General features: G+C 41.4%; 2 protein-coding genes across 16 annotated transcripts; one reads left to right on the top strand and one right to left on the bottom strand.

Moving 5' to 3' along the window:
- Window positions 1-831: 831 nt before the first annotated feature.
- On the bottom strand, window positions 832-14,701 carry HNRNPA2B1 (heterogeneous nuclear ribonucleoprotein A2/B1). 11 transcript variants are annotated; one of them, XR_008465011.1, is made up of 14 exons: window positions 12,508-12,937; window positions 9,525-9,635; window positions 8,418-8,564; window positions 6,700-6,910; window positions 6,296-6,397; window positions 6,117-6,206; window positions 5,544-5,606; window positions 4,966-5,085; window positions 4,586-4,708; window positions 3,464-3,546; window positions 3,275-3,312; window positions 2,388-2,622; window positions 2,016-2,146; window positions 832-1,178 (listed from the first exon to the last, which is right to left on the bottom strand). XR_008465011.1 is itself a non-coding variant. In XM_054192509.1 (11 exons), the coding sequence occupies exons 1-10, from the start codon at window positions 12,658-12,660 to the stop codon at window positions 3,485-3,487; spliced, it is 1,182 nt and encodes a 393-aa protein (XP_054048484.1). In that variant the 5' UTR covers window positions 12,661-12,938; the 3' UTR covers window positions 832-1,178; window positions 3,464-3,484. The 11 variants fall into 11 exon arrangements, 7 of the variants coding, with proteins under 7 accessions (XP_054048484.1, XP_054048483.1, XP_054048486.1 ...); XR_008465012.1 differs by lacking the exon at window positions 3,275-3,312 and having other exon boundaries at window positions 12,508-12,938; XR_008465010.1 differs by lacking the exon at window positions 2,388-2,622.
- On the top strand, window positions 13,723-26,444 carry CBX3 (chromobox 3). 5 transcript variants are annotated; one of them, XM_054192515.1, is made up of 6 exons: window positions 14,789-14,889; window positions 16,578-16,628; window positions 20,471-20,613; window positions 22,188-22,353; window positions 23,748-23,842; window positions 25,803-26,444. In XM_054192515.1, exons 2-6 carry the CDS (start codon window positions 16,605-16,607, stop codon window positions 25,927-25,929), a joined length of 555 nt encoding a protein of 184 aa, XP_054048490.1. In that variant the 5' UTR covers window positions 14,789-14,889; window positions 16,578-16,604; the 3' UTR covers window positions 25,930-26,444. The 5 variants fall into 5 exon arrangements, with proteins under 5 accessions (XP_054048493.1, XP_054048492.1, XP_054048490.1 ...); XM_054192516.1 differs by lacking the exon at window positions 14,789-14,889 and adding an exon at window positions 15,826-15,996; XM_054192518.1 differs by lacking the exons at window positions 14,789-14,889; window positions 16,578-16,628 and adding an exon at window positions 13,723-14,027.

The raw sequence follows: 26,444 nt of genomic DNA, 5'->3' as shown, positions 1-26,444 counted from the left end.
TCTGTTGGAAAGAAGAAAGTAAAGCAGATTTTGTGCGCCTTCTTTTTCTGCTTCCGTTGCAGCCCACTGGTAACCTATGCAAATATTTCAAAGTTCAACTTAAGAAACACAGAAAAAAAAAAAATCACATGTGAATCCTTAAATAATACTTTTGAATTCTACAAAGAAGGTTAAAGACACGATGATTCTGCCAAAGCTAAGTATATAAGTTTCAAGTTTAGAATAAACCGTGTATGCTGGCAACAGCTTAAAACAGTACAGACTGCAGACGCCGTCCCTCAAATACATTCACAACTGAAGCTTTCCCAAGCTCACACTTGAGTTCGGTTTGGGTTTTGCTTTCTTTGATTGTGGTTTTTTCCCCCCCCCAGAAGATACAACTATCAGTAATACAATTCTGGTACAGCAGGAACTCTACATTCCATTCAGTCTTTCTCTCTTGATGCTAAAAGCTCTTTACAGATGAAGAAGATAAAGCTATTGCCCTACCACATTTTGACCGACTGTCTTAAGTGGTTAGTTGCATTAACAGGAAAGGAGGAGGTATTTTATAAAATGATATAAAACACAGCCAAAAAGCTATTTTAAAGCAATTGTGTCCAACAGCAAAGAGAACAGCATTTTTAATTTGTAGCACTGTTTCTCCCATCAGAGAACAGATGCCTATGGTCAGAGACACAAGTTGTGTGAATACACTTGCCAAGTTGACTTTGTTTTAAATCCACCTCAAAATGGAATGTTTCAAATCATGAAAGGGTCTAAAAGCTGCACATAAACATTATTTAATGTTAGACACACACTAAGTTTTATTAAGCATTACACTAAAACTACTTTGGTATAAAAAATACTTTATTTTAAAGCTATGAAAGTTATAAAAATATGTAGTTAAACTTTCTACTCACAGAATGTTTGCTATTTTAACATTAGTGATTTGTTTGTCCTAACGAATCTGAATTTTATTCGAAAGGTTTACAAGACATTATTACTATAATTTAAAAAAACCCAGCATTACAGGGAGCTGTACTAATTGTGATGTTTTATCAGTATTCATTTAACCTCTAGATTTTTAATGAAGGCAGCAAAAACAACTATTTTCTGATGATACAGAATTTCTTATTTCTTGAAGCGTTTCTGTGGTTGACCACTTCTTCATTAGTTACCTGCAGCATGGCACCTTCCTGCCAAAGAAAAAAAAAGTGTATCTGAAGATGTTTATCACATATGTCTAAACCAAATTACCAATAGGGGAACTTCAGCCATTTTTAAAAAAAAAGAAGTATAAGCAGTTCAATGGTGTGTCTAACACAAAAGGAACAGGACTTTTGTTAGCTGAGTCCACGTTCTTCACTGGGTAGCCTTTTAAAGGCAATGGAACTTTGAATTAGGGCATTTTTTTTGGTTTTGTGGTTTGATTTTTTTTTTGGTGGGTTTTGTTGATTTTTATTTAAAAACCAAATCTAGTAGAGTATGCCACCCTTACTCTGAGTAGCTCATAACTTGATGAATTTTCATTAATTTGAGGTGCAAACATTGGATGCAGTGAGAGTAAGGCTGACTGAATTTGGCACTAAGGTTTATTAGCTGCAAGAACTATAAAAAATGGTGGAAACCTCGACATTCTAGCCAAATTCCAATTTACGTAATTACATTGTACACTTCTGAAATACCACCTGCAGTTTCATTTGAAGTTTTCACTTCCCCTCCTAAAGAACTGCTTATGCAGTTGTTAAAAGAATGGACGACACATTCCTTCACAGAGGCAGATGTATTCTGTGGTGCAATTTTTTTCCTTACACGTAAACAGTCTACAGTTACTTGGGAACCTTCAGGATGAAACGCGTTATATAAAATCGATTACAGTAGACAAGACACATAACAGAGTTCATTTTCAACAGCACAGAACTACCTTCATTGCATTACCTTGCAACCACCATAATGCATAGACTCCCAAGAAAAAATAAAATGTTGCAGGATGCAAAAATAAAGTTGTATGATTTAATTAACTTGTGACCTACCATTTTAACTACCAACACCAGGGATGGAACCCTTGCAAAGCTTTACTAATGGACACTTGCAGGTCTCATTTGTTCAACTGTAGCAGTGTACAGTGGCAGCAGTCTATGCTTGTCCAGGGTTCATATCATAGCTAGATTCCAGTAGGAAAAAAATATGTTAAGTAGCTGAAATTAACAAAAATTTCTTTGTAATAAATTTAGTAATACAAGAAAACAGGATTCACAAATTTCTTTGCAATTTGTAATTGTTAACTCAATTCATTGCTATGTTAAACTACATAATGATAATCACTATACTGAAAGAATACTGTCATACAATATTAGTTTCTTATTTTTGGAACATTAAGAAAGGAAAAGTAAATAAGATCTTACCTAAAGAAGTTTAACTGAAGCTTAGAACTATTTTGCTCTACACCCTCAGCCTTCGTTGGCATCCTTATAAACTACTGTAGTTAAAGCTTTGCAGAAATACAGCGCAGCTTTTTAAGACTGGCTGAACTTAGTGACGTTTTCAAGAGTTCTCTTGTACTAGACCTGTGTCCCTGGAAGAGTACCTCGCTGGGGATATTTCCTTTCCTTGCCATTGAAGAAGCAGCATCTAAAAGATCTAAAAAGGTGTTTCTCCTTGCAGAGATATCCCTTAAGTTATCTAGATATTTTAAACCTGATCATTTACAGACAACATACTTTTTTCTGACCAGCATTTAATTTTACATGTACAACAATAGCTTTATATTATTTGTGGGACCTTATACTACCCACTCCTTGCCTTATTTTACAATATTAAAAAAAAAATCTAAAATTACACAATATTTCCTTTAGAATTATTTTATTAAATCATAAATGTACAACAGCTTCTTAACTCTACACACGCACTTAAATTTTTAAAAGGAAAACGTTATGTCTTATTACACCATGATCCTGGCTAATAGCTTTTCAAAACTTTGAGAAAAATCTTAAAAAAGGTTTCACATGTCACCTGAAACTTACAAATTTAACATTATCAAAGGAATGCTTCTACACTTACAAAGACCACTAGAAAGAAACAACAATTAAAAAGCTAAGAAACTGTCTCAAAGGCATTTTTACAATCCTTCCTCCACAGTAAGGTAATGTTATTAAATAATCCAAATCCATTCACAAAATGGCTCTCTGCATCTGCTCTGGTGTCTTCTGCCATATCACTGCATATTTATGCATGACTGAGATAAGTGTTTCCTTAACATTGTTATTTCGATAACCTGAAGCTGTTCTGTTACCTCTGGGCTCTCATCCTCTCCTATTTATACAGTGAAGCCTGTTTCAACAGAAGTAAAGAGTAAAAAAATAGGTTATGAAATTATTCATCTAACCATTTTTTAAAGGAAAGATAACATCCTAAAAAGCTTTTAACTCCTGCAGCTACTCTCAAGAATCACTGCAATTTTAACACTTAAAAACATACTTACCCATGGCATGCTTGCAGAAACTCAGTAACGGCTCCTCCCTCCATATCCACCACTTCCTCCACTGCCCCCGGGACCATAGTTTCCTGCAGAAAGACAAAAACCAGAACACTTACACATCAGTACATTTTTAAGTCTAGGAACGCTTTTGATTCTGTATGAAGACTAACATCCACTTTATTTCCAGAGATGGCATATACAAAGATTTCAACATTTCACTGTCTTCCTCCAAATAACCTCCAAGAACTGCCACAAGAACTGCATACGGACATCTTAGAAAATTCAACAGTGTCACACGTAATTTGGTACACTGTACTGTGTTGAGCCTGTGAAGGCTGACTTTATTTGCATGCTAAACCATGCAAGAAAGGACTTCCAATTTTCAGTCTCCATTTCACCAGGTTTACACACCATATTAAGTAATATTTAGACAACAAAAAGCAAAAAGTGTCAGAAAAAAAATTACACTACAACAGAAGGCAGGGTGCGGGGGAGGAGGGGGATAAATCCCAGCATGTTTAGTGGACATTAACTAGGCTCTACAAATAATGTGAGCTGATAGCAAAGAACATGAAACTTGGCTAAAAGCTTTACCGACTGGGAACTGCTAAACATTTAGTAATATTTTGGAAAAGTTAGTATCTTGATGTTTATCTTCTCAAAAACAGTAACAATAATTTTCCCCAAGACAAGCTTTACAGTCTCAAGATGAGAAATTGTAGCCAACTTGCCCAAAGAACATGGGCACTGCAGTCCATCTATTGCAGAAGTTACACAATTTCTACATATCAAGCTTAGAATCATAGAACGGTTTGGACTGGAAGAGACCTTTAAAGGTCATCTAGTTCCAACACCCCTGCCATGGACAGGGCTATCTTTCATTAGATCAGGTTGCTCAAAGCTCCATCCAACCTGACCTCGAACACCTCCAAGGGATGGGACATTCTCTGAGCAACCTGCTCCAGTGTTTCACCACCCTCATCATAAAGAATTTCTTCCCTACCTCTGATTTTAATCTATCCTCTTTTAGTTCAAACCAGTTATCTCTTGTCCCATCTTCCACCTCTCCAAAAAACTAAAGCCCACCCACTCCGGGTCCAAGACAGGTCAGGACATATACAATACCTCCACCATATGGTCCCCCCATGTTCCTGCTACCACCAAAATTTCCACTCTTCATTGGACCGTAATTTGAAGGTTGCTGGTTGTAGTTTCCAAAATCATTATAGTTTCCACTTCCATAATTGCCTGCATTATCAATACAAAAATGGAGAAATATCTACATGAGCTAAAACACATATGGCACTCACAAAGTTATCTATTATTAGAATTTTGAATGAAGTACAAAATTGCACAGGTATTCCAGCAGTGTACGCAACGAACTGCTTTTTCATACCGTGTGGAAAACAAGAGCTTCCTTAGACAACATTCCCCCTCCCCGAATCTCCAATGACTTGCACTAATTTACAAATGAAATGCATGGTCATTTCAAGCCAGTAGGTTACCTCCTCCATAGTTGTCATAACCACCTCCATAGCCCCCACCCTGGTTGCCATATCCAGGTCCTCCTCCACCATATCCTCCTCTTCCTCCTCCATAACCAGGACTGCCACCAAAGTTGCCACCTATGACAATACAATCCTTTAGAATAAACTTTTCAGTGTAGAAGACAATCAAATTATAGAGAATCAGAGAGTATTTTTGTTTAGAAGACTAAAGGGGAACGAGTTTTGTAAAGAAATTCCTATGAATGCTATTTTTCAAGGCACAGACCAACTCCCACCCTAACTGAATTGTGACCAAAACCCACCAGACTGCCAAAAAGCCTCAATTAAAAGGCTTAATTAAAATCTTGATTTTCCAGAAAATTTAAGAAATACTGCTATTCTAAAGAAGAAACATAGCTGTCCGAGAAATAACCATAAAATATGCCATATGAAGTTTTAACGTGAGCCAACAGCCACCTGTGCTTCTTAAAGCCAACCAAACTAACATAAACCAATATAAATTTTGTACAAATGTTAAGTGTGCGTAAAAATGTTTCTGTATGAGAGAAAAACCACCACCACCGCAGTAAACTAACCTCCAGGTCCTCCACCATAGCCGTTATACCCGTCACCAAATCCACGGCCACTTCCATATCCATCTGTTGGGAGAAAAAACCCAAAGTATTTCAACTCATCTGTAGCAAACTAAGCGAATTCTCAAATCCTCATGACCTTAAGGACCAAATCTCAGAGACTGATTAAGCAGATGTACACTTGAATTTAGAAAAACATATGTGAAATAACACATGCAATCACTGCTCTACATCTTCTGTTTTCTTGCATTTATGAGGTACCCAGTTTTAATTTTGTATGCAGCCCTTCCACTGCAAAGGTCAGGCAAGTGCTGCATAGAATTACAGATGAGAAATCTCTGGATTCCTTACAACATTTGTTAAGTTTAGGTTAATCCTTAAAAAAAAAAAATCAGTTCATTTTACTGAACATCCACATAATCAATTTGTATGCTACAGAAGAGGTTCGCAGATTATTTTTCCCCAAAATTCTCTAACTCATACAGCTGCATTTTATTTCAACAGCAGTAGCTCACAAAGTTACCCAGAACCAGAAAGACAGTATAAATAAGGAAAAAAAAAAAGCTACAAACATGCCTGTCTTACCGGCTCCCCCTCTGAAATTGCTGCCAGGTCCTGGACCAAAGTTGCCACCACCTCCACGTGCATCACCAAAACCAAAGTTCCCTATAACAGTTTAACACGTATAAGCAGCGAGATCATGGAAAACGAACACAAAAATCAACCACAAACAATTAACCATTACTTGTACATACCTCCTCTCCCACTCCTAGAATTTTGAACTTCCTGCATTTCCTGTCTAGAGAGCGCTTTCCTTACTTCTGCATTATGGCCATTGATGGTGTGATACTTCTGCACTGTAACCACATCAAATAAAATACCATCAACGTTTAAATACTGATCTGGTAACAAATAAGAATATCAGGCTTCCAAAAAATATGTGATTTCCAAAATAATCCATACAAATTCCTTACGATTTAAAAAACCCAAAATACTTTACAATTTTTAAGCATAGAGGCCAGTACTTATTTAAAATACATGTTCCCGCACAATTCACCAAACTACGACGTAGCAAATAGCTCAAGTTTAGCTTTACACAATTACCATAACTGCAAGGATTAGCACTATCAAACAGAAGAGTGAAATGAAGCTTACTTACATACAATTTTATCCACAGGATCATGGTCATCAAATGTAACAAATCCAAACCCTCTCTTTTTACCAGACTGTCTGTCAGTAATGATTTCAATAGTGTCGATTTTTCCATATTCCTCAAAGTAGTCACGAAGGTGGTGCTCTTCGGTGTCCTCTTTAATACCACCAACAAATAGTTTTTTCACAGTAACATGAGCACCAGGTTTTCCAGATTCCTGTTAAAAGAATCCTTTAAATTACCACAAAGAAAATCAACTTCACAAACCACTATTTCACCACAATTTCAGGAATGGAATACTCAAAACCTAAGATTTTTCAAGCACTGAGGTAGCCCTCTTATGATGCATGTCCCTGCAACCTTACTTGGGGCGCCTTCAGGGAGGGAAGTAACATGGGGTAATTTGGAGGTTTTTCCTCCCCTCCTTTATGTCAAACCCTTGAAAGCACTGAAAAAGATACAGATGAAAGTGCTATGACACGCATAGAAGTAAAGAAAAAGCCTTTGAAGATATTTAAAGAAAATGTAAGATCCAACTGTTCGAAAGAACGGCAAGTATTTAATAACTTAAACTACAGTATTATTTTTATAATTGAAATAAAGACGTCAGCTTTCTCTGCCCATTTCCCTAACAGCAGTGAAGCCCACATTCCACTCGCATCAATAGCAAAGGCCCTTCAACCTCAGCGAATCCAGAGTTATGCATTTTAAGCCCTATTCAAAATATGAAGACAACTCCTTATATTCATGGGTTACTCTGACACTTTGAACATGATATCCAAGCTGCTGTACTAGGTAGGAATGACTTACTCCTCAAGCTTAGCAATAGCTTTGTGTGTAGGAACAGTGTGGACGTATGCTGTTCTAATTACCTTCTCCCAAATGTTAACCAACCCTGCATTCCGCAGGGTATGGGGAAAAACTGGGATAGCTAACAGGGGTACCCATGGTTACAATTTCCCTTGACCTCGGGGACAGCTCATTCAGTTACAGTTCATCAGTCCAAATGCATTAAACAACTGGGTCCAACCTTGAACTGGTAAATCCTCCCAGAGCTCCCACAATATGGTAAAGAGAAGTCAGCTAGAACCTGCACTTGCTCCTCAAGTACCTCTGTGCCACAGTAACTTGTCTGAAGTTTCCAGGTGCACTGCATTCCTTTGCACACACCTAATCTGTACCCTGAAGTTTAAAACCAAGTATGTCTGGGGCTAGAACCAGAGTAGTCCTAAATTATTTTGCACACTACCACTGGAAAAACGAAGAGCTTCCCTACTGCATTCTCTATTTTTAGTCACTTTGGTCACATACCTTTTGGAAATACCAAAAAAGATCCTGGAAGAGAGCCAGGAGAGGTTGACAGGAGTTTATTAATTGGAAGTTTAGTAACAGTAAGCGTTCCAATGAAGAGTTAGTTTGGAATTTGCATAATTACAGATATTCAACACGTTTTCACTAACAGTACTTTCAGACTCCAGTTGCGTCGCTCGCAGACATGATTCTACAACCAGAGTAACTCAATAATTCAGTGTAGTAACAGACATTTTTGTAGTAGTGTCATTTAACAGACCAAAAGCGTGGGAAGAAGTGCCTCAACTACGGGCTTTTAACTAGAGAATTTAAACCCAGGCAATTTCAAACAAGAACAAAGCATAACTGTCCGACCAAAACAGAGATTCCTTTTTCAAAGCATGAAAAGTATCTGCTTTCAAAGCCATGCTTACCTCTCTAGCCACAGCTCTCTTAGGCTCAACCACCCTTCCATCAATCGTGTGAGGTCTTGCAGCCATGGCTGCATCTACTTCAGCCATGGAGGAGAATGTTACAAAACCAAATCCCCTTGATCTTTTGCTTGCAGGATCCCTCATTACCTAAAAATAATAAATACATTTAAACAATTTCTACCTGTCTCATGTAAAGCTTAACACTAACAACATCTGGAGAAAATACATAATCTTAATTTACATTTGCCTTAATTTCATTTCAAAACACAGTTATAATAAAGTAGCAGGTTATGCTGAATAAGTACATGAACAGCACCTGCTTGGTGCCACAAAAATTAAAACCATTGTCCTCTAAGACTCTAGCTGTAACTCAGAAACGCTGCTATCTTGGTGATGTACATTTATATACGTTTTCTCAAAAAAAAAAAAAAAAGAGAACCAAAGATATAATTTCAATTAAGCTTTCTGAAGACCACAGACTTCAAATTTGTGTTATGAAATATGCATTTACTGCTCCCGAAACAAATTCGGTGAAAGAACTTCTGCAAGAGTCACCGTCCTTGGAGATCTTTAAAAGACGTATAAACGTGGCGCTTAGGACATGGTTTAGTGGTGGACTTGGCAGTGTTAGGTTTACGGTTGGACTTGATCTTGAGGGTCTTTTCCAACATTACATCCAGACGTGACAATGGAAGACAAAGACATCCCTTCCCAGCTTTACTGAGGCTGCTTACCCCGATATCAGCTTTCTGCCAAACGTTACCAATCACACAGATGTAACAGGGCTCTGTGTAAGCACTCCCTAATGCACTTCAGCCAATGGAGCCCAAGTTTAAAATTTAAACTGGTGAGATCAGTGTTTAGAGATAACCTGGGAGACTTTACAGGAAACAGACTGTGAATACTCCCTAAATCTATCACCAGAGTTTGCAAGGGCAAGTCTGCGCACAGCTTCAGTGGACTGAATTACGTATAAACCAACCAACTGTATACTTAAGAAAACTTAATATTCCATCTTTTCATCAAGCTACCCAGAAAATAAACTCCCAACTTTTGCAATTTCTAAACATTCTGTGCCATCATTGCGTATTACTATGCCAAACTTACCACACAGTCTGTAAGCTTTCCCCATTGCTCATAGTAACTCCTCAAGCTTTCCTCTGTTGTTTCAAAGCTTAAGCCGCCAATAAACAGTTTGCGGAACTGCTCCTTTTCCCTCTATCACAGAAAAGAAGATTACATTAATATAATTAACAATACCCCTTCTGCACCAGCAGAAAACTTTCAGAAGTCAAAAACTTTCAGTAAGACCTATTTTTTTCAAAATTAGGCTTGGCCCTTCTAAATGTTCTAGGACTATTCATGAAATTAAGCAATTTACGCAATTCTATGGGCACACTTTTATGATACAGATTTAATAATGTGCTTCTTCCCATCATCTGTCCCTCCAAATACTAAGAACAAGGGGCCACACTCAAAGACTTCCAGAATGGTCTTCTCAAAGATCTTTAGGAGAGGCTTTTTAAAGAAAAGTAAAATAAAAACAAAACCGAAAGTTATCATTACAGAGAACACAAATTAATTTATACTGTCTGATTCTATTCCAGTTGCCATTTATTTTTAAAAAACATTCTGGCGGATGTTGTTGTACATGAATACTATCATGCTATTTACCCAAGGCATTAAAAAAAACCAACCAAAACAATGAAGATACAGCTAAAGATGTTCTAGAACAGGTCACTGATTCATATTTTCTCATTAATTATTAAAATAAATGAAAGCCAGAGCACCTGTAAAATTAATCTGGGATCCTGCACCTTTGGAATTAGCGGTAAACCTATCCACCCTCAACAGCAGCAGTATCAAAACTAAGTGGATTCCCTTTATGACAGAAATACAAATAATACATATTTTGCATACGTATTCACCAACATAAATTATGCTTTCGGTAAGATTTTGTTCCATTATCTTTCAGAGAATTTATCACTGCACTTGTTCAGCAGAACTTTCTGCTGTGATGACAAGTACATCATTTAAAAAACAACCACAGAACCAGTAATAAGGTATTACCGTTTACTATTTTGTATGTGATATCATACCAAAGCAGGAAGGACAACCTTCCAACCTCGACCGCTTAAAAAATACTTTTATACTAACTTCTTATACTAAGCAGGCATTGCAATTTTCTATAGTCAAAAGCATCACTAGATCATAAATTTTGCAATTTTCATGTCAAACCACAACAATTAAAATGCACTAGAAAGTAGTCCCCTTCCACAAATTTTAAGATTTCAGATATGCATGTAACAGGAAGACAATTACTGTAGGCATTAAGAATCAGGTTTTGTTCAAAATGCATCACCAAACTGAGATACTGCAGTTTGACAAGGATGTCAACCATTATAAAATCCCCCTCCCTCCCCCCCAATACTGTATTTGAGAACGATCAGTTTAAATGTCTCTTAAGAACACTTGGAATCTGCTGTCCAGTATTTTTTCTTCTGAGGGAACAAAGAGGAAACTAGTAGTCTCCTCCTTGTACAGGCAAGCAAAATTAGACAGAAGAGTTTAAAAGCAGCCAACTCAACGTCAAGTTTCCTTTCACCTCACCTCTTAAAAGGAATAAAGGAAAGGATGTTGCACACCAGACTTGGACTAAAAGGTCATATGCTGCAAAATCGTATCATCATTTATAATTTGAGTAGGCTAGCAGAGAAATCATTTTAAGCAACGATACTGCCAAAAAAGTCTTCCCTTCAAATTACTTCAGTTCTGCTTGAAGACTAGGGACTATTCGCTAGCTTCATACGCCCACAAAAGACACTTTTTCCTATATACTTGATTGCCGTGCATCTAATAATGCACTTTTATATTCTTATAAAAATATGAGAACCGAGCAAATTATGCCCTACCCAGAACAACGTCTAGGCACCACACGTCAGGACCCGGGAGTAACAAAATTCACTACCAGTTCTTCAATTAAAACCACTGTGTGAAAGTATCATAAACATGTTGTTCCACTCATACACGCACAGTGTAAATATACACTTAAACAGGTCAGTTTTAAGAAGCTCTGGTTAGTCTAGCATTAATCTCCAGGGTCCAGAGAGCTCTGACCATCTTAAGTTTATGCTGAAGCTTTAAAACGTACGATAAAAATTAGTATCATTCCAGTCCCTTTCAGAATCTTGATGAAAATCCTCATTTGGCAAAAACAACGCCCCCACACATACAACCCACCCCCGCCAAGGCCCACAACATAAAAGCCGGAAGAAAAACCTCTTTCAAGATTTCCATAGTACACTCTGTGGTGCAAGAGGAAATCTTAATTAGCGCTTATTTTAAGCCTTCCTTCACCGGCTTAAAGCAACACTTCAAAAGGATGGAAAATTACTTACCGTTTGCTGGAAAATTCATCATCAGAGCAAGGAAATGTATTTCATATAGCCATAACGTGTGCACAAATACCCCAGGCTGACCACAGACTTCTGCGGCGTTAAGAACCCGAGTAAGAAAAATGCGGCATCTCTGAACTACTATGGCTGGGCCCGCCAAAAGCAAAGCCAGGGTCACCGGTCCCAAACTAAAAAGTCACTGCTCTCTCTACCCTCACTATCCAAGCGCCCCTTTAGCCCCTATACGTTCTACAGGGCTTCGCAATCTCAACAGCCTGGTGCTCCCCCTTCCCCCGCCAGCCGATGTTACCGGGAGCAAAGCGGTTACCGTGCCGGCTCCGCCATGTGGCGGATGTCAGCAAAACAGGGGCCCCCGCAGCTAGAAGGGGAAAATGGCGCCCAGAAGCAGCCGTCGCCTCCAGGGACGGAGATGCGGCGGGAAAGGAAAGAACTTCTGGAAGCACCGATCCCAGGTGGAAAAAAAAAAAAAAAAAAAAAAAAAAAGAGAAGGAAAAACAAATAACACCTGGGTCCTCGGGCTAAAAAGAAACCAAGTGCTGCCAACCGCTTCTAGTATGCACCTACACACACACGGCACCAGGAAGAGCCTGCAAGCGCTCTTTCCCGCCCCCGCAGATACTAGAGGACTAGAACTGCCTGCCTGCCCGCCTTGCAGACCCTCCCGCCGTACTCGCCTTCTCGCCCTCGGAGCGATCCTCACGGCCTCCCGCAGCAGCGAGCCTCGGCGCCGCCATTTTACCCCTCCCCCTCGCCACCGCCATTACCAGCAGCGCCGCCCCGGCCGGCCGGCATCTCGCAGGGCAAAGACGACTCCCCGCATGGCGCATGGACTGACCTCCATCGCCGTGCGTTGCCCCCCACCCTCCTCCAGCCCTTCACGGCAGCTGGGCTAACGGGTACGGCAAGAGCTCGCCACCCGCCATGCACGGCTACCGCGGCTTCCGCCTTCCTCCCTGGGGCTGCGCACCAGCCCCAACCGCCGCTTCCAGAACCTTCCTCCCCGCTCCTAACGCTTATCTCTGCCGAAAGACATCCAGCCCCTCTCCCCACGGGGCCGGCAGCGGCAGCCAGACCTGCGCCGACCGGGGCTCAAGCCCGCTCGTAACGCCCCACACCCGGAAAAAAAAATATATAAAAATCAATCACTCCTTACACATAACCAAACGTGCCGCCCTCCTTAAAAGCAAACTCTGAATTTCCCCTTTTCACGTACCATATTCTTCATGGTTAACGTTTTCCTGCTCGAGAGTACCGTACAACTGGTCAGTAATGGCTGCCTTAACTGTTACGTAATTTGAAATTCAGCTCCACGTAGCGCTAGCGCCCTCCTCCTCCTCCACCCCAGGCTCGCTTCCGAGGTTTTCGTTTAAAAAAATAAAATAACGCTCGAATCGGGAGCTTAAATATCTCCACAGGGGCAGCAGTTCTGTATAACGCCCCTACGTGCTATTTATCACGTAATAAAAAAATCATCAACTCCGTTAGTAATGGCCGCCTCCGAAATGAGCCGAAGGAGCCGTCGTCGTCGAGCTTATCCGCTTCGGCAGCCGCCGGAAAGAGCCGAAGGGGGAATGAGAGCCCACTCGTCTCGCTTCGGCAATTTCCGGAACCTGCCGAAGCAGGCGGGGCCGCAGCTCGGAGGGCGCTCGGCAATTTCCGGCCAGACGGACGCCGCAGCCCTCCGACTACCCGAGCCCGTTCGGCAATTTCCGCCAACAGAAAAAACTCGCGATACGTGCCCGAGCGTAGCCGACACCGCCCCGATCACGACTAGCACCGCGACGCCTTTTTTTTTTTTTTATTTTCCGGAAATTGCCGAAGGCCCCGAAGGCTCAAAGCGAGGGGTTATAATTAGACCAAGGCGGCCTCGTATCGCACCCCCTCCGCGCTACCCTCCACCTGTGGTGCTGGCAGGGAGTACCCCCGAAATCTCTTCCCCCGCCCCGTTGTCGGCGGCCTGTCCCCTTCCCCCTCCGCCCGGGCCGGAGGAAGTGATAACCACCCAGATTTTGGCGCCAGTGCCGGCACACAGCGGGGTGGGGGGAACACCGGGGGAGCCAGCGGAGGGAAGCGGACTCCGCCGCAGCCTACTCCGCTCTGCCCCGCAACCGCCGCCATCGGCGCTCCATTCCTCCTTCCCTCCTCCCTCCCCTGCCTCCGCTCTTCGGCGGCCCCGCACGCCCCGCGACAAAGGGTGAGTGCTGCCGCCCCGCGCAGCGGGGAAATGGCGCTAGAGCTGCTCCTTTATTCCCGCCCCCTCTTTTTCTTCTTCCCCCCCACCCGGCTCCCGGGGAAAGCCAGCGCGGATCTACCCGGAGCGAAGCCTCCCCAGCCGACTCCAATCCCTTCCCCTACTAATAAAAGTGTCTCCGAGCCCCCATCCCGAGCCCCTGGCTAACGACTAGGCCTCCCCGCCGCAACGCGGGAAATGGCTGCGCTCCAAACGGGGCCACGCCGCGACGAACTTCAAACCCACCCCGGCGCTCCCGCTCCCGGGAAAGGGACGTAGGGGGAGTTTGCCGGGGCCGCCCTCCCGCACCGACCGCGGGCCTCGCTCCGCGGCGGGCGGCGTCCGCGCCGGCCCAACGCGCCCTCATGGCGGCGGCGGCCATAATGGCGGCTGCAGTTACCGGGCGCTGCCGGCCCGTTCCCCCCCGCCCGCCGGCTCACCCAGTCGCTTTCTCTGTCGCCGCGAGGCATCTTCCTTCGTTTGGACGCCTGGCGCGGTCCTGCGCTAGCCCCGCGTTGGAGAGACGTCTTGGCCCCCCTCCTGTGGCTGGCGGCGACGACGGTCGGAGGTTGCAGCTGGCGCGTAGGCGGCGGCGTCCTGCGCTCTGTGCCCCGTCAGCCGCCGGCGCGCACTGCTCGGCTCAGCCCAGCCCAGCCCCGCCAGCCGCCGCCGCGCCCGCCCTGCGCCGCGCCGCCGCTCCCCACCCACCCCCGCCCTCCTTCCCCCACCCCCCGCCTCAACCCCCATCAGTTGTCGCCGTTGCTCAGTGCGCGCAGGGCGAGGGCGAGGAGGAGACGGCGGAGTCGAGCGGCTGGGCACCATTGAAGTCTGTATCCTTCTCTCTCTCCCGCTCTTTTCTCTCTCCAGCCGCCTCCTTTTCCCCCCTCACCCCGGCTCTCCCTTCCCTCTGCGCCCCCGCGGAGCGGGCCTCGCCTGCGGGGAGATGCGGGACGCAGCCAGCCCCCCCCCCCCCCCCCCCCCCCACTTCCCCCGGGTCAATAGGCTGCCGCTTCCTTGGCGGCGGGGGGTAAACGGGCGGAGCGGGGCTGCGGCCCCGGTGGTTGCACGGAGGGAGGGCCCCGGAGCGAGCGGGCTTTACCGCGGGGAAGGAGGGCTGCGCTGGGGGGCGGGGGCAGTGGCACAGCGCGGCGGAGGCGCTCGGGAGACAAAGCCAGCCCGCCACCGCCGAGGGGCAGCCTCCGCCACCGGGGCCTGCCGGCTCCAGGAGGCGGCGGCGGCGTGTGCCGGGCCCGGGGGAAACGTGGCGGGGTGGGGGAGGCGGCGTGTGAAGGAGCCCTGGCGGCTGGGGCTGCCCCGGTGCGGGAGCGGCGGGTCCCCTTCCCCAGGCCGTCGCCGATCGGGGCGGTCCCGTTAGCTCGCCCAGGGCGTCCCCGCCGGCCTCATGTGCCCGCCTCAGGCCCGAGGCGCAGCCTCCCCCAGCAGGCCTCCGCAGGGCTGCCGTTATTTTCTGGGGGGGGGTGGGGGTGGGGGTGGTGGTGGTACGGGGTTTTTGTTGTTGTTGTTGTTGTTTTTATCATTATTATTGTTGTTTCTTTCCCCCTTTCTCCTGCCTTTCAAACGGGGACAAGCCAGGCCCCTCGGCGCTGGGGCGCTGGCGCTGCCCTTCTCCCACCTCGCCTGCCCCCCGCCGCCTGGGGGGGCTGCCAGAATCCACCTCCCCTGTCGAGGGAGAATTGGGCGGGAATTGCCGAGCCCCGGGGAGGAGGGGTGGGGGTGGGGTGGGGGGGCGGAAGGAAGGAAGGCCGGTTTTCTGGCCTTGAAGGACTTTCTCTTTTGCCTTGTCCCCCAGGCGTGTGGGGAATTGTAACAGTTCTGTAGTTTGCAGCGGGGCGGGGACGATACGTGCCTCAGGAGGTGGACAGTATGAGAAATGACATGGAAAAGGGGACAGATTGTGTTCAGCATCATTTGCGTAGGTTAAATATGTAGCATGTACAGCTTAGCCGAGTTAATGTTGCTCTAGGACCTTGATTCTTGCAAACTTGAGAATCGGAAGGCAACGTTATAGTTGCATTAAGATAAATATTTGCTGTTTGTAAGCATTTACTACAATGTAAGAGTAATGGGTTGCTCATTATTACACCACAGATATGTAGCTGCTCCCCACCAGATTCGCAGTTAATATACCTAGGTATATCTCGATTAACTGCTAGAATCTGAGCTCCTGTTCTGTTTGGTTTAAGGAAATAAGCATCCCTGATGGTCCTCCCCCTTTTCCCTAGAAACATCTCTATGCCTTAGAAGGCCTTCGGAAAAACCTTTTTTCAATCCTATATACCGCTTTGTCAGTATCGTTTGTCCTGGCTAGCGTAATGGTGTGTTACTGGGTTATGCCGGACAAAGTAGTAACCTACTTTTTGTTCTGGATTTAATCCGTATTAGAAATGTTATATGCAATGAATACATGGGGGTTGGAACAAGGACCATGCTTGTATTGGGATGCCTTTCTTTGAGTAACGTAAACTTCCTTTTAATTGTCATGCATTTTTCTAGTAAAAGCTCTGCAAGTCTGCAATAAAAATGGCCTCCAATAAAACTACATTGGTAAGTTCATGCACACCTAAAGTATATAAGGATTTAATCAACATATTTTTCTTCAAACTTATAACTTGGCATCTCCATTTAAAAGATACATCCACATCTCCCCTCCCCAGCATTATTCTGACCAAAATTTCAGATCCAGAAAGTAAGGCTACTAGAAAGGACATTGTCTTTGGCTTTAATAAATCTGCCATTTCTAATGAGACTTGTTGGGAAAAAATAAATATTAAAGGACTCTGCACTATTTCATCTGTCCTACAGTAGAAAACACTAAGGATTTTTTTAGCCTCCTTTCAGCACGCCATGTAATTCATCATATATGTAAAAGATAAAGTCCAAATCACGTATTCATTTAATTTCTCCCAGTGTATTTGGGGAAAACTAATTGCCTGAGAAAAGGTAGTTTTTACAGATGAAAAATAACATTATTGGGAAATGATGTGGCGTAGTTAAGATGCCTTTTGAAATTATTTTAAACAAATAACAGTTTCTTTGAATTTCATAGGAGCAGAGATTATCAGATGTCAACCCCTCCTGGACGGTTTTAATGATGCATTCATGGATCTCAAGTCCTGTAAAGCTTTGCTTGACGTTAAAATATGGACTTCTAAGGGCAGTTGGTTGCTGGTTACCATTCGACTAATAATGACACATAGTTTTTTGAAAGGCAGAACTGGAAAAGTGTAGGATGAGATGCATCTGAGGTTGAGGCGGGGAAATAAGCAAAAATACATGTGTTACAGTTCAAAATTTGGGTAGCAGAACAACTGATTTATAATGCAGTCAAAGGGCCTGTTCTTAACTTCACTGAAATGATCAGTGTTTGACCCAGATCGAGATGTAGTAAAAATTGGTATTAACTCCTGGCTTGTAAGTGCAATGGAGTCCTTCCTTTATATTGTAACAATAACCAGCTATTTTAAAAGATTTCACCAAGGTGAATGTCTGAACTTGCTGTTAGTAAATGATTGCCCACTTTTCTCTAATTTGAGGAAGAGAAGGAGTTAGCCAGCCCAGGGAGGGGGTGCCTTAGGGAGAGGAAAGAATCTGTGAATGCAGTATTTTTAATCTTTTGATGTTGTTGAGAATTTTGCTGAACAGGTCAGGAAAATCAGTTATGGTTCCCATGGGAACCATAACTAATTCTGCTTCATTATGTATTTGCATGCAAAACCTAAATGTATTAAGGGATAGTGTATCTCTGGAACTGTAATTCCGATTTTGTTACCTCTCGTATGTTAAAACCTGTCACCACAGTGTCACATCAGTGTTTTAATCTTACCCCTCAAAGAAAGAGTGATTATCCACAGATCTGCATCTGTCATATGTGACTTCTGAATGCAGAAAGGGAAACGAGCCATAGTGAGCATTCAGTGGTCAAATGCCGAAGTTACAGCTTACAACGTGCAGAGAAGGCAGCTTCAGAGGTCTAGTGGACATTTAGTACCCCTTAACTTCAGTCAGGTACCACATTCACATGGTTGAGATTTTCATTGGCTTGTGTAATCTCAGTATGTACAGGTTTTTAACAAATGTTCAGTGTTTCTGCAGGCTCTGCAATCAAGTATTATTTTAATAGGCTGGAAAGGCTCAAGAGTTTGGAAAGCAGTGCTGATGCACACAAGACCTAATTAAATCTCTAATATTTCAAACAAAAAGCAACATATTCTCGATTTTTCTTACTGCACTTCAAGAAAAAAATACAGACCCCCATGACATTAATTTTCTTGTGTGGAAGATTATATAGATACTTAAGTCTTAGAAAGTAAAAAGAAGTTGTTGCTTTGATACAGAAATCCAAAACATTTATCTTTAAGTGACAAGAATTAGTGAAGCCGAAAAGAGTACCAGAAAACAATCTTCCACTGAATCAAAGAATTTTAGACCAACGGAGAACACAGATGGAGATGTTCCCCACTTGTAGCCTGCTTGCCTCATCACCAGTAATTATAATGTTATTACTATGGTATAGTGAGTCTGTATCTTTTTTCCCCCCCGCCCTGCTTCTTCTTTTGGTTTTTTTTTTTGTTTGTTTTCCTCATCTCTACCCCTTTCTATTTTTTCACACTTCCATTTCTTGAAAGAAGCTGCCCTCATAGAAGCGTTGGACATCTTCATGTTTTTATTTTCCTTCAATTTCAGTTTTACATTCTTCTTCCCGTGGAGGCAAAAAAAGCCAGTGTGCTTAAGCTGATGCTTTTCAGTCATGAATGCTGTGGTCAAAATACACCTGGGATATGCAGGCAGTTAAAATCTAATTGAAAATACATGCTCTGTTTTAGATAATCTCTCTTCTATGCTTCCAAATCAAAACAAATGTCACATGAGATATAATCATGTAGAGAAACTTGCTCTTTGAAAGAGAAACTTGAACTTTACCTTCTCTTCATTGTTTGCACCTTCAATTTATCTATTGCTAATAGAGTGAAATTATTTTGTGGAGGGAGGGAAAAATTATGAAAAATAAGGGGGACAAAGACAGGGCTTTGGAAAGAAAATTGCTTCAAATTTTCAGTTTACAAAAAGAAGGCAGTTCTTATGTCTAACATACGTTTTTTTTTTTTTTAACCTTTTACCACATCAAGACAAAATTCTATGAAGTCTAAAAATTTGATAGTTTCAAAATTGCTTTGCAGTATTTTCAAACTAACCCACATTAGTTCTAGAGAGGACTAGAAAAAGGCCATGAAGCAAATCGGGGTTCCCTGTGATTTTTGCTTGTCTGCTTTCTGCTCTGTAGGAAATGCGTTAGTGGGGAATTAGTTCTGTCCACTTTGATTTAGGGTGCTGCATGACTGTATGTTTTAGGAGCTTAATACTGTTCCCATTAGTTTATGGCTGCCACTTTAACAATTTCCTTATAAGGTGCAGTCCAAAATGGCAAGCAAACTGCTTTTAGTCTGTTAGTGCTCCAGAAATGTGATATGACAACGTGATAGGCTTGTTCCAACCTTTTTAAGATTACGAACAAGGAAATTCTGAAATGTGTCCTTCTATTACTATTTAATTGTGCCTTATTAAACTGGGAATGCCTTGAGGATGATGTGGATGTAATATTTATTTTAAGAACATAAATAATATTATTTGAAGTATCAAATGTAAACTTAAAACACTTGAAAGTTTTTTAAGTTAGCAAAATTTCATTTACGTGTTAAGTGCTGTACTTAAGTGTAGCTGTCTTAAATTTTTGCACCTTTGTGACATCTGTTTGAATGTAAGTTACATCGGTGCGTGGCTAAGAATGAGAAGGGACTGCAGTAATGGAATGCTCCTAGCATGCATCCGATTCAGTAGTTACGGGTTATTATTGAGTATTTTGCTTATTGTAGCAATACTTCATAAACTTTGCTCCCATCAGCTTCTCCATGTTTTTTGGAAAAGGCAGTAACCACCTTTTTTTGAGTACCATCCCTTTTCTATTTTATGCATTTTCACAGTTCCCTTATTACTTTTCTTTACTTCTGCCTTATGCTGTTTCTTGCCGTCTGCCTTTTCACGGGCATAGAGTTAACTTTTAGAAGCTTCATAAATTTTTGAGCATGTAGCACTGAGAATTTAATTTATAAGGGGAGTAGAGGCAGTCGGTATATGGACAAAAATATTTCACCTTTTTAAAAACTGGTGTTGGGTATCTCATTAAGCAACTGAAAAAAACCCAAAACATTACCATGTCTTGCTCAGGTTACCTGACCACATGCACTAATGTAAAAGGAGTCTGAGCTTCTGGCTTTAGTGTGAATAAGTACATGATTCTTTGCTGTTTACTGAGCAAAGTTGGATTTCGCCAGTGAAGTAACTGTGTAAAGCAAAAGAATGAATAATGTTATTCTGAATTTCTTTTGTAGCACAAAATGGGAAAGAAACAGAATGGAAAAGGCAAAAAAGTTGAAGAGGCAGAGCCTGAAGAATTTGTTGTGGAGAAAGTCCTGGACAGACGTGTTGTAAATGGAAAGGTGGAATACTACTTGAAGTGGAAAGGATTTACGGAGTAAGGCATTACCTATTTTTTATTCTGATAGAATGCTAAATATTAACCATTTATTTGAAATAACTATGCAGAGAGAGGATTGGATGATGGGGATACGTTTTAAAGAACCTCAAGGGAAGGACATCCATAAATGCATATTCAAGTTGGGCAGTCAAGTATGAAAATAAAATAGAAGATACGTGGCTTAGCATTTGTGCTACATAAAATGTTCCAAGACTTTTACCAAGTCCTTAGTGATCATTCTTTTACCACTGTTCTTTGATTTAGCTTGTGTCAGTATCTATCAAGGTAAGCTGAACTGACAGTTGTTATATATATGGTGAAATGAATGTTACTTCTGAGTAAGAAATTTTGCAGGGATTTAAATTGTAGGCAGCTCTGAAGCGATGAATTTGAAGCAGATCGTTGGCTTATTATTCACTTTTCTGAACTGCTCTCAAATTAGATGAATTTGCATAAGGAATTCTGTGGCGTGGTTGCCTTCATTAGGCATACCTGAAAGGTATCTTTTGAGTCTCTTTCCCAGGACTTACAGAAGCACAAGAAAATCATACAGTGGACTTAAAAAGTTGATTGTTAAAGAAGGCACATATTTGTGCCTTTGCCCTCCCTCCCTCCCGTGACACTTTCTGGAAGATTACTGGCTGAAAAAAGGTGATGCATCTAGCATTTGGACATAAGTAGTTACATATGCAGTCTAATTGTTGCGTACCTCCCAAAGTGATTGTATTGCAACATTCTGCATTCTAGCACCTGAAATTTGTGTAGTGATAAGTGCATAAACACAAAACACAATGTGTTTAGTATTCGAGGGTCTGATTTGAACTTGTAAAAATATGTAAAAAATATAGGCCTCCTGCTTGTGCAGTGGCGCTATGGCAGTATTTGTGCATGAGGACTTCTAATGAGGTGCTTAGTTGTTGTAAGGAACATTCATGGGCTTCTTAAAATTTTAGTTAACAAAATCCACGCTCAATGGAACATTTGCAGTGCCCACCTCTGGACGTGGAACCTTTCTTTGTTCCCTCCTGTAGTCAACTGAAGGAGGGAGATAGTTCTAGGTATAGTTGATCTCACTCCTCGGAGACAACTTTTGAGAGCATTCCTTGTATATAGAAGCTTAGACATATAGACTTACACTTTTTGTAGTAAGTGTTGTGTACATTCTGTTCTCCATAAATCTTAGTGCTCATATCATATGGTTTGTTTGCGTGAACAATCTTTAGAGGAACCATGGAAGGGAGTCAGTTTAAATGAATAGGTAGGTTTTGGTAGGGTGAGGATTGCTTGTTTTAACTCCGGTGATTCCACCCAGATCATAGGAATTAATGGAGCTGCTTATTCTGTATCTCCACTTTAAGAACATTGGTTTTCAACAGTTAGCAGAGCATGCTTCTTTCAGTCATCAAATGTAGCACGCAAAAGTTAATAAAGATGGCAAGATAAGCATCCGTAAATTTAAGAAACATGCCTTACATAATGACAAAAAAACTAACTTACTTAAGGTGAGCCATGTGGCTAGTTTTATGTTTTTCTTCTTTTCCTGGTTTTATATAAATGTGTGTTTGTTTCAGTGCTGACAACACATGGGAACCTGAAGAAAACTTAGACTGTCCAGAGCTAATCGAAGCTTTTCTGAACTCTCAGAAAGCTGGTAAAGAAAAAACAGATGGCGCCAAAAGAAAGTCTTTGTCAGATAGTGAATCTGATGATAGTAAATCAAAGAAAAAGCGTGATTCTGTAAGTATATGTTCATGTGCCAGACTTTGTTTTTCCTGTCTCTTCCCTACCTCTCCATCCCCATCCCCCCAAAAAATCCTGTTGTGACTCTGAGAATGAGACCAAACATGTGTTTAAAACTGTAAAAATTGCATAGCATCTGGAACTGTGGTTTGAAAAGGGTAATCATTTATGGTGGTTAACGAGACTGTCCAAATGGTGGGTAAAAGATTGATTGACATAATGACTAAAAGTTCTTGCATTGTCTCAAGATGCTTACTGAATAACTGAAAGTAAGATTTTGGTTAAGAAGTTAAGAGTTAGTAATGAATGATATTAAGCAGTCAGTTTGTATAAGAGCAAAACGTTCATGAATGGAACAAAGATGAAGTTCTGTTTTGGCTTTCGTATTTAGAATAAGATTTTGAATAGATGAGTGGCAAGATGGCAGAATGTGAAGACCATGCAGATATTTAGATTAGGACCAGACATGATAGTGGAGAAGGGAGTAGAAAGGGTGACTGAAGAAAGCCTACCTTTTCTTAAAGACCTGGATTTCTCATACAATTTAAATGAATGAACAACATGACAAATTTAGTGCTGATAAGTACAAAATAATGCATATATAATAATGTGTTCAATAATTCACATTTTTCTCTATAAACTTTCAAACTAGCATTTTGAAATGAAACTGGTTGGTAATGTCAGTGGTTTACTGAAGACAGCTGTTGGGTGTGTGATTACTGTCTAAAAAGTTGGAAGGCATCAGAAGGAATAGCTGATGAATAATACAAAGAATATTTTAGTTTCTATATAAAGTCAGTTGTGTGGCTTTGTCTGATACGGTAGTGGACACCGTCTCAAAAAGGATATTGTGAACCTAGAGGAACTAATACAGGAAGTAGTCACGATATTCCATGATAATACCACTTGAGGTACTCCCCAAGGGTGTGGTGTCATGGTTGGCTTAAGCCAACCCAAGCCTGTTGTTTTGCTGAAAAGGATGTGTTTTTCCCACTTCTGGGAGTGCATTTTTGCTTTGCCTCTTTTGTTGCTTTTACTGGCCATGCTTGCTTGTTTATCTGTTATGAGGATTTTTAGGTCACTTGTTTCATCTATTGAGTTTTCAGAAATAAATGCTAGAAATATTGATATAAAATTCCTTCATTGTTACTGTACATCTAAAGGACTTGGCCTGAAGATCAGTCATGAAAAAATAAAATTAATGTAATCTTTAGACAATTATATGTAATTATAGCTTATATAATTATGTAAGGCTTTTTTTTTATTCTGATATACGTGTGTGTATGCATATATACACACAGTCACACACACAAGAATGTGTATGTCTAGCTCTAGTGCCAAAACAGATTTTTATCTTAAACTAGATAACAATCTTCTAACTTACTCAATAGGTTGATAAACCAAGAGGGTTTGCAAGGGGTCTTGATCCTGAGCGGATAATTGGGGCTACGGATAGCAGTGGAGAGCTTATGTTCCTCATGAAATGGTAAGTCTTGCATGCACAGTTCTTGTCCATATTAAGGGAGGGCAGGCAGTTGCACTTAGGCTAATGAGCCAACTTCATTTCAGGAGTAAGGCAGCTGGTGATCTCCTTATTAACCTTGTATTCTTAGAAAAAGAAAGCTTGTATAGTCAGTACTTATTCCCTCTTCCTTCCAAAACCAAAATAACGTTAACTTCTATTGGTTCAGTTTTACAGAAGTAGAAATCTGAAAGGTAAATTCTGATAACATATGGAAAAATTGGCGTTTGTATGGAAAAGCTGGATCTCAGTAGTGTTCTTGCTGAGGGAACGTCAGGCAGAACTCCAGCTTAATGTGTTTCAATAAGCCGAAGCCAGCTGCTGGATAGCCAGTCTTTTAACCAACTGTAGTGCCAGCTGTTCTGCATGCAACAAAGTGGATAGAGAATTGGAACGAACTAGTGGAGGAGGCTGAGGTTGAGATGAAGAACAAACAATATGAAGGCTGAGGGAGTTGGGGTTTTTCAGCATGGACAAGAGAAGGCTCCAAGGAGACCTTACAGCAGCCTCCCAGTACTTAAAGGGCACTTACAGGAAGATGGGGAGGAACTCTTTATGAGGGAGTGTAGCAATAGGACAAGGGGAAAACACTTTTAAACTGACAGAGGGTAGATTTAGATTAGATATTAGGAAGAAATTCTTTACTGTGAGGGTGGTGAGACACTGGAACAGGTTGCCCAGAGAAGCTGTGGATGCCCCATCCATGGAAGTGTTCAAGACCAGGCTGAATGGGGCTTTGAGCAGCCTGGTCTAGTGGGAGGTGTCCCTGTCCATGGCGGGGGGGTTGGAAGAAGGTGACCTTTAAGGTCCTTTCCAACCCAAACCATTCTATGATTCTATGAAGAAGAGGTTTATTGTTACGGGCTAGTAAGAGGGGAGAGCGATGGGGCGAGTTTGCATTGTTGGGAGGTTAGGAGGAGACCAGCTTCATTAGCTATGTTGTTGATGGAAGACTTCTTGTGTCTCTTCAGTAAACAAGTAGGATAAAATTCATTTTTTTTTCCAGTGTTAAGAATACAAGAGATTGAATTAACATTTGCTGGGGGTCAGATTTCTTATAGTGGTGGGATGAGAGGAATGATAGCTTTACACAGCCTTTGAGAAGGGTATAATTTTCTGAATGGTGTCAAACTGGGTGCTCTCCAGAGAAATGATTTGTCATGTGATGTGCCTGGACTGCTGGAGATTAGTGCTGTGGAAGATCTGTCTCTCTTCTGCCTTTTCAAATTCTCTATAAATTTTATGTGAGACTTAGAAGAGTTGCAAAATACAAATCATGACTGTCTGCATTTCTGTAGTGATAATTGACAAAATCACATACAAAGGAAAAGTACAGAAGTTGTTTTTTTTTTTGTTTAGTCACAGTTGGTTAGTTTTTTGTAATTGATTGTAGGCAACAAACGTAAATATTAATATGTATGCACAAAACTGAGTTGGAAAGGCAGCATACACTCCAAAATGGAATCTGAAGCATGTCAGACTGGAAATTTTGGGGTTTTTTTATTACCCCAAGACAGCCTCAAGAATAACAGTATGAAATACAGCAAGTTACTTGCATAAACAGTAAATATAATTTGGATGTAAATACCACCTCTTAAGACTAATGCTATTGATTTTTAAAAGTCTCACTTCGAAGTTTTGATTATGCCTTAAAAGACAAAATTAGGACTTTTAAACTTCTTTCATTACATACTACAATAAGTAACTGTATAAATGGTTCCCTTTGAATTGCATTTTCCTTTCAAACAGGAAAATACAGCTATGAAACCTTGCACGGAAATTCTTGGTAGCTGTAGCAAAAGGTATACTGAAAACTGATTCCTAGCGGACATTCTTTTCAGAATTTATGACCTTTCAAGAGCTGCTAAATTTACTGAATTAATGATTATGCATTTTTCTTAAATCCCACTCTCTTCTACATCAGGAAGGACTCTGATGAGGCAGATCTCGTGCTGGCCAAAGAAGCTAACGTGAAGTGTCCTCAGATCGTAATCGCTTTTTATGAAGAGCGACTAACTTGGCATTCGTGCCCGGAAGATGAAGCACAATAATTGTTTGCATTGCTTTTTTATATATATGAATATTAAAACCTGAAATTTGATTTATTAGCAATGTGAGAAGCATACATTCTAACAAGAAGTCAAATTTGATATTTTTTTGAAGTAGTATGTTTTGCATCAACAGCAAGTAAAGGAAAGCTTTCCGCAACTTGTTTCATTTATCACAAGAGAGCATTTGATACTACTTCCTCCATAGTAGGTAAAAGCTTTTCTAAAACATTCATAAACTTCCATAATTATTACAGAATCATACTGAATGTCTAAACAAACTCACAGATGTTTTGTAGTCTTCTATACTCTTGATGTGCATGTATCTTCTTTCCCCAAACCTAGCTCTTTCAAGCTGTAGAATCATTCTTTTTAGTATTTGGGATCACTTGGTCACAAGAAGACCGGGTGAAAACTAACTTTGTAGTAATTTGAATGTTATCAGACTGTATATTGTTTACTTTATTGTAAATACTGGTGAACAGTGGTCAATAAAATAGTTTTATATTCTTCCTTTA

This window comes from Rissa tridactyla, chromosome 2 (assembly GCF_028500815.1).
Source record: "Rissa tridactyla isolate bRisTri1 chromosome 2, bRisTri1.patW.cur.20221130, whole genome shotgun sequence".
NCBI classification, from domain to species: domain Eukaryota; kingdom Metazoa; phylum Chordata; class Aves; order Charadriiformes; family Laridae; genus Rissa; species Rissa tridactyla.
The sequence above is the reverse complement of the archived record's forward strand: the minus strand, read 5'-3'. Positions and strand labels throughout refer to the sequence as shown.